At 40.7% G+C, this 15,281-nt stretch overlaps 2 protein-coding genes across 3 annotated transcripts in view; one reads left to right on the forward strand and one right to left on the reverse strand.

The window, feature by feature from the left end:
* Window positions 1-6,891, forward strand: tlcd5b (TLC domain containing 5b). Its single transcript, XM_088320554.1, has 3 exons — window positions 1-146; window positions 1,373-1,578; window positions 5,842-6,891. The coding sequence occupies exons 2-3, from the start codon at window positions 1,380-1,382 to the stop codon at window positions 6,381-6,383; spliced, it is 741 nt and encodes a 246-aa protein (XP_088176680.1). The 5' UTR covers window positions 1-146; window positions 1,373-1,379; the 3' UTR covers window positions 6,384-6,891.
* The window catches only part of pigs (phosphatidylinositol glycan anchor biosynthesis, class S), a 22,330-nt gene continuing 13,937 nt past the window's right edge, over window positions 6,889-15,281 (reverse strand). Inside the window, exons 10-13 of one of the 2 annotated variants that reach the window (XM_088320551.1) lie at window positions 14,502-14,599; window positions 14,215-14,425; window positions 11,018-11,300; window positions 6,889-7,691 (exon numbers count right to left, since the gene is read on the reverse strand). In XM_088320551.1, coding sequence (XP_088176677.1) covers window positions 11,022-11,300; window positions 14,215-14,425; window positions 14,502-14,599 — 588 coding nt within the window. In that variant the 3' untranslated portion in view covers window positions 6,889-7,691; window positions 11,018-11,021. Of the gene's footprint in view, window positions 7,692-10,501; window positions 10,624-11,017; window positions 11,301-14,214; window positions 14,426-14,501; window positions 14,600-15,281 lie in introns of those variants that run through there. The other variant, XM_088320552.1, reaches the window with a different exon arrangement.

Raw genomic sequence — 15,281 nt, forward strand, 5'->3', positions numbered from 1 at the left:
ACAGTCAGTAATCCTTTAAGAGGATCGCCTTTAGAAAAAGGTGAACGAGGAAATGCATGGAGCAGAAAGCCCTTGCAGGCAGAAATCTGATCCTCTTCAAGCACTCTGATGCAACTTCATAATTGAACGTAACAGTCGAGATCATGGTAAGAGTCTTTTGTTCATTTTTGTGTTAGAATACTATCTAACCTTTACAGGTGAACTTTGACCACTAAAGTTTTTAATGCACTGCACATGCATGCGTTATTAAAAAAAATACACCAAGATTTTAAGAATACACATGAATTTCAAATTACTATAAGTTCCGGACTACAGACCGCACCTGATTAAAAGCCGCATGTGCAAAGTTAAGAGAGGAACTCAATTTCTCTTTGTACAAGCTGCACCGATTTTAAAGACACAGGCTTAAAAAGACAAAAAATAAACAAATTATCATCCATTTCTTAAATATAAAAGAAATCAGCGGGGATAAAACATTACTGAAAAAAAACTCAACGTACAATACTGACTAAAATCCAGAAGTTCATACAATCAGAACAGCTAGCACACATGCTGAGCCATACGACTCCGATCCCTTGCATACATGACAAAGTGATAGAGAGGAGACCAAGCATTGCTACTAGTAGATAAAATAATCATGAAACATAAATGCTTAGAATCTTTTAACAAGTAGTGTAAGCTAATTGAATATTTTAGTGTGGCAGCAAAAGACTAATTATCAGGTATATTATTCCTTTCGGGCTAAAAACTGTTGCATCGTATTGGGCTGTGAGCAGTTCAGATAACTGTAAGCACGATGATTATTATGTACCCCTCCTTAGTTAGTAACTAGTGTCAGCATGTATAATGATTCCGTCACTGTAATGGCACAGCAATTTTCCAGGTGATTGTTGGTGCTTCTGAATTTTAGTCGGTACATTGAGTTTGTACGGAGAATGTTTTTAATTGCACTCCTGCATTTGTTAATGTCCATTTAATTATTATTGACTGCTGCACTAGTTGATTGATATTGACGTCTGTGGACAAAGTCAGCAAATGAGAATCTTAGTTGCAGCACAAGGTATTACTTCTTTGTAATAGAAATATCCCGGTTGATTCTGCCAAGAACTCAATTTTACTCCGTAGGTATAGTGGGACTCTCGTTCATCCATTCATGCGCGTCACTTATTAAGTGACGAGGCTACCAAAATGAGTCATAAATACTCCTGCCGTTTACCTGCTCTTAATTGAATTTCTTCACTTTGAGATTCAGTCTAAATCGCATCGTGTCATCACAGTCTACATGTCTATTATACTACCCATTACTGCCTAAAATAGTGAATTCAGGTAAATCACAACTAAATTGGACAGGGGTTTTGATTTTCTCATCCAGTGAGTTTATGATGGCGGCGGTGCTGGTCGAAGTCCTGTGCAGCCTGGCGGGGTGGTCGGCCCTCTACGGGTTCCTGTGCTGGGTCTTACCTCTCCGTGGACCCGAGTGGAATTGCCGACTTGTCACACTAACGCATGGCATGGCTATCGTGATGCTGACGGCTTACGTGGTCTTTGTGGACGGACCCTGGCCCCTCACGCATGCAGGTCAGTCCGGTTTCTGGTTGATTTCTATTGGTGGTTAATTTAAGAACCTAAGTCTGGGCATGATTTTGTGTTAAATGCTACTCAAGTATTGCTTCGATACTTGAAGATACTCCAGTAGAAATTCATTGGAAGAGGTATAAGTGACACAAGCTCAAACAACTTAGAAAAATAAAGAAGTTAGTAGCTGGTTGTGACTTTTTAAAAATTGTGTATTAAATAACATCATGTTGCTTGTATAAACTATTTTTCCTCTAGTTTATGCAGGACAGATCATGTAAAAATAACTGTTAAATACCTACAAATATGTCGTATAAATAATAAACAAATCAATCGTTCTTATATTCAAACAATATTATAAACAATAACATATATTTAAGCATTTTGTTAATTATTGTCATTTATTTCAGTATCACCTTTGTTATAAATTAGGTATATATTTTGTGGTTTATTTTGTCACAAATTTATTTATTCAAATGAGGGTCAGGTCAATTTGGCGGAGCGTTTTACTTGTAGGTTAATTGTGTAGTAGCAGTTTTTTCCCCTTAATGATTAACCAATAAGTGAAAAGCTCTGGCAATTGGGCCGGCTCATTTAAATCACATTGAAAACGCGGAAAAATGAATAGCCAAATAAGACAAATGCGTAATATGAAGTGCATTTGACATATATTAAGGTTTTACGTTACTTTTTTGTGTTCATTTGTTTATATGGTATATATTTGTAGGTATTTATTCATACATTTATTTGTACATATGACATGATACAAAAATGGGAAAAATGTGTGCGCACCTGGGTGGTCCCTTGTTATTGGGCCATTTATTTATTCTTATATATCAATTACTATTAGCAAAATAGAATATACTGGACTGTCTCAGAAAATTAGAATATTGTGATAAAGTTCTTTATTTTCTGTAATGCAATTAAAAAAACAAAAATGTCATACATTCTGGATTCATTACACATCAACTGAACTATTTCAAGCCTTTTATTATTTGAATATTTCTGATTTTGGCTCACAGCTGAAAAAAACTCAAAAATCCTATCTCAAAATATTAGAATACTTCCTCAGACCAAGTAAAAAAATAATTTTATAACAGCAAAACTAAATCAAACATTTGAAAATGTCCATTGATGCACTCAGTACTTGGTTGGGAATCCTTTTGCACGGATTACTGCATCAATCCGGCGTGGCATGGAGGCAATCAGCCTGTGGCATTGCTGAGGTGTTATTGATGCCCAGGATGCTTTGATAGCGGCCTTCAGCTCATTTACATTTGTAGGTCTGGTGTCTTTCATCTTCTTCTTAACTATACCCCACAAATTCTCGATGGGGTTCAGGTCAGGGGAATTAGCAGGCCAATCAAGGACAGTGATGCCATGGTCAGTGCACCAGTTACTGGTGGTTTTGGCACTGTGGGCAGGTGCCAGATCATGCTGGAAAATGAAATCCTCATCTCCATAGAGCTTTTCAGCAGATGGAAGCATGTAGTGCTCTAAAATCTCTTGGTACACAGTTGCATTTACTCTGGATTTGATGAAACACAGTGGACCAACACCAGCAGCTGACATGGCTCCCCAAACCATTGCTGTCTGTGGGAACTTCACACTGGATTTCAAGCAACTTGGATTTTGCTCCTCTCCAGCCTTTCTCCAGACTCTGGCGCCTTGACTTCCAAATGAAATGCAAAGCTTGCTTTCGTCTGAAAAGAGGACTTTGGACCACTCTGCAACTGTCCAGTGCTTCTTCTCCATAGCCCAAGTCAGACGCTTCTTCCGTTGTCTTGAGTTCAGAAGTGGCTTGACCATGGGAATACGGCTATTGTAGCCCATTTCCTGGACACGTCTGTGAACTGTGGCTTTTGATACCTGGACTCCAGCTTCAGCCCACTGTCTTTGAAGCTCCCCCAAATTCTGGAAGCGGCTCTTCGTCACAATTTTGTTAAGGCTGCGGTCATCTCTCTTGGTTGTGCAGCGTTTCCGGCCACATTTTTCCCTTCCAACAGACTTTTTGTGGATATGCTTTGAAACTGCACTCTGTGAACAGCCTGCTCTTTGAGAATTTTCCTTTTGTGTCTTACCCTCCTGATGGAGGGTATCAATGATGGTCCTCTGGACAGCAGTCTTCCCCATACTTGTGATTTAGTTTACTGAACCAAGCTGAGTGTTTTTAAGGCTCAGGAAACCCTCGCAAGGTGTTTCGAGTTAATTAGATGATTCAGGTGATTAGTTGAATAGCCTACTTGTATACTTTTTCATGATATTCTAATTTTTTGAGATAGGATTTTTGAGTTTTCTTAAGCTGTAAGCCAAATTCAGCAATATTAAAATAATAAAAGGCTTGAAATAGTTCAGTTGATGTGTAATGAATCCAGAATGTATGACATTTTTGTTTTTTTAATTGCATTACAGAAAATAAAGAACTTTATCACAATATTTTCTGAGACAGTCCAGTACTGTAGTTCTGTATTATCTCAACTATCCACTTATGAGACAGATTCAATTTGAATTTTATTGAGCACTTGCTGCTAGGCAGCATTACTTTTTCATTGAACTGTGTCTTGTTGCTAAAAATAATTGAATGCAGATTTAACTATGTGTACAGTCGTTGCGGGCTGAATCATTCTTTCATTGTACTACATTTTGTTGCTTGTGATTATTACTCTTCTCTTGGATACTACAGTGGTATGAAAAAGTATCTGAATTTTTGGGGAATTCTCAAATGTCTGCATAATATCACCATCTTTGTCCAAATTGCAGAAAAAAACAGTGTCTGCTTTAATCAAAATATGACCTAAACATTTGTAATTGTCTTAATATTTTTATTAAGATCGAGTGCACACAATGACAGAAGAGGGAGGAATAAGTAACTGAAGCCTCTGCCTAAAGGTATTCTTAAACAGATATTTTTTTCCTATTAGGCATAGAACATGTCGTGTTACTCCCCACAATTATGTTAAAAAATATCCCATGCACCGGAGGACGAGAAATTTAGTCTCAAAGTTGACCCATCTTGCTTGTTTGTTGTAGAGCTGTGTCATCATTGAATGAACTCAACCATTTCAAAATTGCGAATCTTATTTACACAACATGTGAGGCCAGCTCCAAAACAGACAGTGATTTTCAATTGGATGTAGGCGATTGTGGCTTTTTGTTTTCTGCCGCGTGTGCCGCTGTTTGTATAATTTTGGCGCTTGTTGGCCGGCCACCATGTGTTGTGCTAGCCTGGCGTTAGTGCTGGTTTTGCCGTGTCCCTTGCTTTATTCCAGACCAGTTTTGCGTTTATCGCAATGGTCTTTGCTGCTTTTTATTTTTGGTTCTCAGTTAACCTGGGTGATCACTGTGTGTTTTTTGGTCAATCAGCATTTTGACAGTTCTTATTACCTCTTCGCCTAATTAACATGCAAAAGAATATGGTTTGCTAGGGTGCTAGTGTTCCTCACATGATGTCACAGCTCAGGATGACAAGGGCAAGAAACGCAGTCTTCAAAATGCATTATCTTGGAAATTAATTGGAATCTACAGGTGAAAATATACAGCATATAGATTTTATTCTGGAAAAAAAAATCATTTTGCATGCATCAGAATTTGGGATTAACTTTAAATTATTTGGAAATTGGTTTCAATAGCTTCGTTGGCAGGGCAGCACGGCGGCGCACTGGTAAGCGCTTGTGCGGCACAGTTCATGTCATGGGAACCTGTCGTAGGTTCAAATCCAGCTCCAGACTTCCTGTGCGGAGTTTGTATGTTCTCCCCGTGCTTGCGTGGGTTTCCTCCCACGTTCCAAAAACATGCATTTCAGGTGAATTGGCCGGTCCAAATTGTCCCTTGGTGTGAATGAGCGAATGAGTTGTCTGTCCCTGTGTGCCCTGCGATTGGCTGGCAACCAGTTCAGGGTGTCCCCTGCCCACTGCCCGTAGATGGCTGGGATGGGCTCCAGCCCCCCCGTGACCCTAATGAGGATAAGCGGTACGGCTGATGAGATGAGATAAGCTTCGTTGGCAGAGGCCCCAGTGACTTATTCTTCCTGCTTCAGTCATTTTCTGCATGCTATCGGGAATTACAAACTTGAAAAAAATTCTTTGTAAATTTGGTTTATGTAGACATTTGATTTTAACAAGAGATCAGATCACATTTGATGTTGATTTTATGCAGGAATGTGAGAGTTAGCTAAGGTTATACATCTAAGTGCCAAGTAGAATCGTTTTCCTCTTTGCCATTAATGCGAGGCAGATTTGAGCCTTGTCCGATGCCTATCATCCCCAGGCAGCGAGAACACTGCCCTGCAGACATCGGCACTGTGCGTTTGCCTGGGTTACTTTCTTTTCGACCTGTCCTGGTGCGCTCATTTCGGGAGCGAGGGCGCCGTCATGCTAGGCCACCACCTTGCTAGTATCAGCGGCATCCTGTTGGCACTTCTGTTGGGCTCATCTGCGTGCGAGACTTGCGCCGTTATCTTCGGCAGCGAGCTAACCAACCCTTTGCTGCAGATACGCTGGTTTCTGCGCCAGCTGGGCTGCTATGACAGTCTGCTGGGCGATGCTGTCGATCTGCTCTTCATTTTCCTCTTTGCAACCGTGCGAGTTGGCGTGGGTGGAATCTTGTTTTACTGCGAGCTAATCTCGCCCAGGGCTAGCACGGTCATGAAGCTGGGCGGTGTGGTGATGTACGGGTTGGCTTGGGTGTTTATGGTGGACATCGCCAGGTTCGGATACAAGAAGAGTCTGATGCGCTACGAGCAATGGCGGGAAAGACAAAAAGGTTCCAACGCAAACGTGGATGCCAGACATTTGGAAAAGAACAATTAAATTCTCAGAATGTACAGAATATGGAACTTTTTTGCTTGCTGCTGCCATCTTCTGGCTTGGGTCATTATTGCAACCTCTGTCAAGCCTTTTATGTGTCATATCTGTTATACATATAATAATAATAATAATTTCCTTTGTATTGTCATTCTTTGTAACAATGTACACAGAACGAAATGTCGATACACCTGACCCGTTGTAGCGAGCCGATGCAGCCGCAGCCAACAGAGGGCGCCGCCATTATACCAATTAGGTATGACTCGGCCGAGGCGCGAACCAGCGACCTCCCAGTCTCAAAGCGGGCACACTACCATCTAGGCTACTGAGCTGGTACATTTGATTTTTGATCATTACAAATTGTGAACGTAGAAAAAAACATTTTTGTACTTTTTTTTTTAAATACTCTCCTACGTATATATAATAAGTAACACTGAAATTACTGCAATTGAGAAAATCCTGAAAGAACTGTTTGTGCTATTGATATGGTTATAAAATAAATTTGTGAACACAAGGTATATTTGTTTTTATTCTACATTGTCTTGCAGTTGGTGGATAGGTGCCTAAATGTGTTTGTAATGTTTTTTTATCGCTAAATAGGGGTGAATTGGAATTATGAATAAAGGGTACTATTGGCTGAGGTTGATGGGCATCAAATATGTGGATTCCTTTTGAACCCATATGGGCATGGTGAACACATAAGAAAAAAAGTTACCTTAAAACCCTTTAAAGACACCTCAAAACAATGCACCCTAACTGAGTTTAAAGAGCCCTTATGTTTATTTTCCACCGCACCCATCTACTTTTAGCAAATCAGTTCAGGGCAGAAAACACATTAGGTAAGAGAAATGGGGGAAGAGGTTTGGGAGGGGATGTCATGCTCGTCACCTGTTTTTTTGTTTCTATTTGTTAGTGTGGCATGAAAATGGTGAAAGAAAGAACAGGCCTGCTTCAAATACAGTTCAAATGCCAACCAAAACCCCCCATCCATCCATCCATTGTCTTCCGCTTATCCGAGGTCGGGTCGCGGGGGCAGCAGCGTTAAAAGGGAAGCCCAGACGTCCCTATCCCCAGCCACTTCCTCCAGCTCATCCGACGGGACCCCGAGGCGTTCCTAAGCCAGCCGAGAGACAGTCTCTCCAACTGGGGCCCCCTGCCGGTGGGACATGCCCGGAACACCTCCCGAGGGAGGCGTCCAGGAGGCTTCCTTATTAGATGCCCGAGCTCACCACCTGTAGGAGGGGCCAAAGGGGTCGGGTGCGCAGAGAGCTGGGTAGCAGCCAAGGGAGGGGTCCTTGGCGCGACGATCCCCGGCTACAGAAACCAAAACCCCCCAAAAGATGAAAAATAAGAGTTAATTCAAGCACATCAAAGAAATGCACGTACTCGCACGCACATCATGAACGAGCTCTCAGAGGCTGCTATGATGACTTTAAACAGGAGATGGTAGCTGGAAGTAAAACAGTTCCAAATTCCGTACAGAACCTTTAAAGATGTCTTTAAAATTGTCAACGTTATAATGGAATAGCTTTGTTGATTTGGATAAAATGAAATCGTTTTTGATATAAATTTGCATGCTCAATATAATAATGATGGTAGAATTGATTTTACAAAAAAATATGTACGAGTTTATACAGTGACTTTTTTTAATAAGTTAAGAGAAATTCATATGTAAAAAAAAAAAAATTACATGACAATGTACTTCAGTAGTAGTTTTGGACAGTGACCATGTATGGAAGCCCAAGAGAGACAAAATGAAAAAAAATTAAGAAATTAAATAGAAACCTGTAATACAGTTATCAATTTTTAAAATATGGTGTCATTGTGAATTTATGTACGGTACACGCAATTCTTGGAAAAACAAAAAAAAAACTAATAATTAAAAAAAGTGATCAAATTTTTCATAATAGGTATTATACTTTTTATAATAATGTCTTGTAGTTAAACTCCCGGGGTTTAATTTCTACAGAAAGAAATCGTATTATTTAAAACATGGAAAAAAGATTTCCTTTGCAACTATGGAAACAATATAAATTACAATTATATTTTGAAAACAAAATTTATAAAAAAAGTTCATAAATTTAGGATACAGAATATTCAATTCTTATCACAATTCAATCAATTGTGAAGAAATGTAAGTACAATGTTTATAATAGTGACCTATTTGAAAAATATACTTATGATGTAATTGCCTGTGATTTTGCAAAATGTTTATTTCAGCAGGCTGTTTTGATTTATTGAATTTTGGTACACTTGAGCTTCCATGACTCTTAGACTCTAATTTGTAATTATTTTAAACAGGAGTGTCCAAACTAAGGCCAGGACAACATTTCTAGCCTGCTAATAAATGTTTTACAGCCCACTACAGGCACTTGAATGGATACTTAATTCCAGAAAAAAATTATTACAATATGTATAATCGTCAACAAAACATTATTTCTCTTAATGGAATAGGGCAATCTTAATTTTGTATTTACCACAAAATCTTGTAAAATTCAAAATTAACCTTAAATGGACAATGTGTATTTTGAAGCATCTCTTAGTGGTTTAAAAACAAACAAAAAACAAAAACTTAATTAAAAAAAAATATATATATTGTTAATAATGAGAAAAAATACATAAATATGGGCGTTTTCTAAATACTTGTAAGTCGAGAAATAAACAATTGTTTCTATATAACATGACCCTCACCTAAAAGGAAGCAGACATACTTGTCCACAGTCTTGCTGCCTGACAGGCAGTCAACCAAGCAGAGTCCCGCCTGCAGCACAGTAAGCTAGTGAGAGCAATGGCACGAGGAGGAGCAGAATATGGGAATATCCCAAGACAGGGCACAGGGGAACGAAAACCCCCTTCTTATTCAGAAAGAGGTCTGGGCAGGGGTGGAGGAAGTGCGCTGCAGTACGACAGCAGGAATGAGGCAGCAGGGAGCGTGGACCTGTTCGAAAGACGCAGCTAGCCGGAAGATTTAATGGACAGAGCTATTGCGATCGGAGCCACACCGGATCAACTTCCTTATCCAGTGGTCTACGACATCTTGCTAAGCCCATCCGACCTTTACCGCTGGGGCTTGGCTAAGAAATCACTGTGCCAACTCTGCCAAAGAGTCGGACCGGTGGAGCGCATCTTGAGATGTTGCCAACGAGCACTGGGAGAGGGACGCTTCCGCTGGCGTCATGGTTAAGCTCTGGGAGTGATTGCCCTCGCAGCAGGGCAGTCCATCGCCTTTGTCAGCTGGGCAAAAACGACAGCAGCACCCGGTGAGATAGGTGGTCTTCTGGCAACAGCACAGGACTGGCAATTGAAAGTTGACCAAGGGAAACAGCCCTTGTTTCCAGAAAACATTGCGGTAACCTCTCTCCTTGTGTCATCATCCTTGTGTCAGAAAAAAAAAACAAGGCAAATCCTGCTGGATGACTCTTCCCTGGAAAGACAGGCTGGATGAGGCTTTTGGAAGAAAGAGAACCAATCATAAGGAACTGGCAGGTGAATTGCCAAAGCAGGGTATGGAAGACCCGGAGCAATCCCGTAAAGGTCGGTAGAGAGGATGAGGTTAGTCTTATCACGGCAACCAAGATGCTGGGAGTGATGGTACTGCACAACAGCCAAGCAATCAGGAAAACCATCATACGCTACAGAAAAGGTGTCCAGATGGCTGTGGAACAAGTGGTGCGACACGTGGTTACAGGCTCTTAAAACACAAACCAGGACTTGATCAACCCTGGCTGGGTCCTCTGGGTAAGGGGTCTGTTGTGAGACCAAAGACACAAAGTGAACCCAGGTGTCAACACTGATGACCTGTCTTATAATGCACTAAAAATGTATAATAAAACTGCTAAGGATACCCAAAAACCTCAAAAATGCTGAGTAAAAAATGAGGAGTTAAATGGTGGATTTTGGTCACTTTGAGTCTCCATAGTTTGTTTTCTCCATTGTGCTTTTTAGCACTCTGCTGCACTACAGCAGGGGTTTCCAAAGTGGTGCCTGCAAGCACCATACCTAGGCCCCTCGGAACAAGTGAGTAGCCCGCAGACAGGTTCTGAAAATAGCTCACATTAGATGGGTCATAGCGATTTGAGGAAATTTGATTTATAACCGACATGAGAAATCATTGACATCATCAGTGTCTTTAAAACTATGTTTTATTGGTTGACTTGGCTTATTTGAAATCCATCCATCCATTATCCACACCGATTTACTTCAGTAGGGTTGCAGGTATTTGAACTCTACTTCTAATTATATAAACCTGGGAATAAAATTAGAAAAATGACATAAATTGCAATTTCAGAAATAATTTTAAACTGGCATTCTTTCATGCTTATCAATAAAAGAAAAGTAGTTCTCAGGTTAAAAAAAAGTTGGCAACTCGTGAGCTACACTATGCTGCAACAGGTAGTGGTCAAATAATACACATTGTCCTTTTAAAGCAAATTATTTTCGTGTGAAAAAAAGTGTCCCTCAAAGTCTTCTATTTCTTTCTGTAGTTTTGACACCCCCGATTTAAAATATTTAACACTCAGACGCATTGCTTCACTGTCCAATTAAAATAATTTACAACAGCTCCCCAGCCCCAGATCAAAACCTGAACAAATAAAGACATTTTATGCAAAGTTACTTTGGGACAGTCCATCAAACCTTACCGCTTCATTCCTTCTTAGCCTGTTTGTCTTTACGTCGTTGGCGTATCTCTGCCATTAAGTTAATCAGCGACAACAGGATGGGCACGCTAATAGGTAGGAAGAGTGGGATGTAGATGGCAAACTTCTGGTCGTCGGGAAAATAGAGAAGGTGAAGTAGCGACGGATCAAAAAAGGCCCGCTCAGACGCCAAAATGGCATCCTTGCTGTACTGATGGGCGAAGGCCAGGTTGCCCGACTCCAGCTCAGCAGCCGCCAGATGCAGGGACGTCACTGCGCTTGACACCTGCATGGAATGCCGACCAGGGAGGTTGATTATGAAAACAAACAAACAAACACAAAATTCTGAACCACAGAGCACAAATTTAATAGAGAATCTCAACTTTCTTATTTACAAGCCGCACCAGATTTTAAGCCCTAGGCTTAAACAGCCATAAAAATGAACATTTGTGACCATTTCTTATATTTAAAAAAGTCAGCGAGGAAATGTCCAGTGCAGAAAGGAACACATTGTGCCACAATTAAGGCACCCGTTTGCCGGCTGTTGGCAGCTCTCAATCGTAATCAACTAGTTTTCTGAAAGAAAACATAAGAAGTCAAATGAAGAAGGAAATATTAGACAATTATGGTGTTCGAGAGGCATGAACTAGCTAAGGAGTTAGCGTCCGTCAACTTTTTTTTTTTGTAATGTGTGCTATTAAAACAGACCAGAGGCGTAACTGTTTTTCAAAATTGCGAACCACTATTCCTTACTTTTTATCGTGGCTACGCAATAAGGAGAAGTTGCTGACTATTTACAAAGACCTACAACTTGAGGCATTGTCAGCTACAACAAGGAAGGATTTCAATGCCCGCCATGGCCAGTTTGGGATACTAAAGAAGACTACTGGCCCTGTGACTGAGGTTTGGCACAAGGAAGCAGTGATTGCAGTTTACAAAGCTGGAGAAGAGTTTTTGCAGTGCTTAATTAAAATAAAATAAAAAATAAAAAGTTTGTGTATGTTTATTGAAAACTTTAATCTTAAGTAAGTGCTTACATATCATCCAAAGTTGTGTGCCATCACTCCTCAATCACCCCCATCCGCCTCTTACCCCAACACTCCCAAAATTAGGGATGCGCGCAACACACAAGAATGCTTTACATTAAGTCAAAACCGTTTTTGTATGACACTAATTGGACTAACCACTAATCAAGTAACTTTTTACCTTTAACTCGAAGTCTGGGTGCGTGTTATAAACAAGGGCTAGGGTGACATGCTTAAATGTACTGGTATATTATTAGCGCAATGATATCAGTCCAAGATATCGCTAACTTCAATCTCAAAACATAGATTGCAAACACATCTCTCGACCCACGAGACACCTACAGTCTATTTCTGATGACAATATCCAAATCACCTGCGTGGACTAAAATAAATAATTCTCAGTGGCTCATGTATAGAGGGCAAGGCATGTATGAGGAAATAGTATTCAATAATCAAATGTGTCATGAGCAGACTTTGACAGACGAACCATTTCAGAAAATTATTATCTGCTGTGACGCATGTTATTTAATGATTGATTACCAACTACATTTAAGTTCTTCCCGAATTCTAAAACATGCTGATTGTGGGGAAATCATATAAGGTTTTTGCATAAAATCAGTATATATTTCGTCTGTACATTGCAATTGAAAAATGCCAAAGCATTGTGTCGTAGGGATATGCAATAGTTGTGCAACAAAGGGTGAGCATCCAAAAAGGGGCTATATGACAAACATCACAGAGAGCTAACTGGGCTAATCCACGAAATTCAGCCGCAGCCTCAGCGAAATAATGCGAGTCTAGCGACCCAAAAAAAGACGCTGACCGGGAACCAAAAAAGAACACTTTTAAGATGACAAAGTCGAAGCCAGCCGGCCCAAAAAATCGGGGCTAACTCAAGGCGAGCCGGCCCAACAGCACACTATGCAGCCAACGAGAACCGACCGGGAGCAGACAAAACAAAGTCCTCCCAGACTCTTCACTCACATGGAGCGATCTGGATAATATTATACTAACTGCGACACACGCAGAAAAAAAACAGAAATCCACAATTGCCTACCTAAAAGGAGGCAAAGGCAAACAAAGAACACACTCTGTAATGGCAGCAGGTAAACTTCCCCTTCTCAGCTTTTGAAAGTCAAAGCACTCAGCTCTGAAAGAACAGCCACAAGGTCCTCAGCAAAAAGGCAAGCAGAGCGGTATGCATTGCATGTTCACGACATTCACTGATTGTTTCAGAGCTGCCTCACATGCTAGATTAACGGGACTTGCCATTTTGAAAGTGTTGTGTTCCTTCTATGACATCGCAGCTCTAGAGCAGACAAGCCAAATGGGTCAACTTTGAAACAACATTTCTCGAGTCCCCCAATATGCAATATTTGCAACATAGTTGCATTATTACGAAGAGGAACACTACCCTATGTGTCTCCAGTTGAAAGAAAAAAAATGTCTTTGGGAATACCTTTTAAAGCCCTGAAGCAAAGGAGTGAGAAGATATTGCGTACCCAATGGCTCAGGTTTTAGGTTTAGGGGGCCCCATTTAGAGGTCAGATCTTAGGCTCTGACCCAAACGCGATAAGTCCGGTAATTATTTTCATGACTTTTAACTTCTACTTGCGTGATATTATTCTGAAGTAACTGTATTCTTACTTGAGTTACACACTTCCCCACTACACTTTAGTGGCACAGGTACGTTAGCACCAAAGTACGCACTTCGTGTCGAAGTGTACACTTTGGCGCTGCGCTTCGAAGCCACACGTACTTTGGCACCAATGTGTACACTTTATTTGAGGGACCGAGCCCAAAGAAACCCAAAGCTGCACCTCAGCGCTGCGAATACTTCAGCCAAACAAAGCACTTCAGTGCCGAAGATCACACTTCGGTGCCTAAATGCAGTTTTGGGTTTACTGCGGGCCCTGTCCCTCAAATCCAGTTGATCAGCCGGGTTTAAGATGGTTTGGGCTTTTATACCTGCGGGTTGGGTTCGGCTGGATTTTTTAGGCCTGGTCTTACCACTATCCCCGATTAAAACACGGGGAAGGAAACCTTTCCGAAGGCAGGGTGGGGCTCAACAGTTCTTATTCAATTGCCATCAATACGGAGTGTTTCCTTTCAAATCATTCATATTCATTTAAATTTGGACACAGTGGCACCAGGTAAACCTGGCGGGCGTCTTACCTGTTCAGCAATGTTGTCATTGATGACGATATTCTCGATCTGGTCAAGCAGCTGTGCCAGTGAGGTGATAGTGGTAGTCGCTGTGGCGATGTTCTCCACGCTTCGACTCCACATGAGGCGGTCCAACTCCCAGTCCGAAAGGCCAGAGCTGCCTGGTGGAGCCACCAGGAATCCGGCGGGAGGTGCCAAGGGGTGAATGCCCAGTAATAAACTGCAAAAGTGGAGAGTTTATCCCAATTAAGCCACATACAAAAAAGCAAACTCCTTTTTAAGATGAGGGATGTTACCGTAGCTGTGAGAGGAAGACACCCATTACTTTGGCCATGTTGATGTTGACGTCAACAGCTGTTGCACCCGCTCCATGAGAACCAAACACGTTATACACCTAAGGTCACATACTGATGTTTAGGGCCAATCCCATTAATTCCACTTTGATTTACCCATTCTGTCTAGTTTTTATTTCTCTTCACACTTTCACTGCTTTGGTAAGAGCAAATTACGATATTTATAGGAATTGGGAATGTATTTCCTGCTAACCACGTCATTACTTTAAGCTATCATAATAGGGACACGACAAACTCTATATACTCACATATAAGTCTACATGACAAATGAGCAGACTCACAAAACTCATTTAAAATAACCCTACACTCGAAGACGTACCCGAAATATTAATAAATTGTGCACCTAAACAATGATAATTATTTAAACATTTAGATAATAAAGATTAACATAGAAGAAAAAATATGACAATATTAAACAATTTAATGTACGTTTAATCAGCGCTATGATAGCAGACACTCAGAGACCTTTTCCTATTTCCCAATCATATTCTTGTTAGACTAGAACGTTGTCAATGTTTTCCACTTTTCTTTAGGCTTATCACTAGCTTTTTTGTATCCCATTCTTATGGGCAAAAAGGCATTTGAATACGCTAAATCAAATTAAAATCAGATGTGGTCCTTTTCATACACAAATTGAATGGCGCTGCTTGACTAATTCCAGATGCTCATCAATAACTTCCAACCGCTAGGGATGAAAAGTGTTTTTAGTAGCAAATATTGCGG

The sequence above is a fragment of the Urocampus carinirostris genome, chromosome 17 (genome assembly GCF_059441175.1).
Source record: "Urocampus carinirostris isolate Australia breed hairy pipefish chromosome 17, RoL_Ucar_1.0, whole genome shotgun sequence".
NCBI lineage: Eukaryota > Metazoa > Chordata > Actinopteri > Syngnathiformes > Syngnathidae > Urocampus > Urocampus carinirostris.

Excerpts from the sequence above, each read along its gene's own strand:
- tlcd5b (XM_088320554.1), top strand. The coding sequence starts at position 1,380 with ATGATGGCGGCGGTGCTGGTCGAAGTCCTGTGCAGCCTGGCGGGGTGG. Across the intron at positions 1,579-5,841 it reads CTGGCCCCTCACGCATGCAG|GCAGCGAGAACACTGCCCTG; the intron begins GTCAGTCCGGTT and ends TATCATCCCCAG.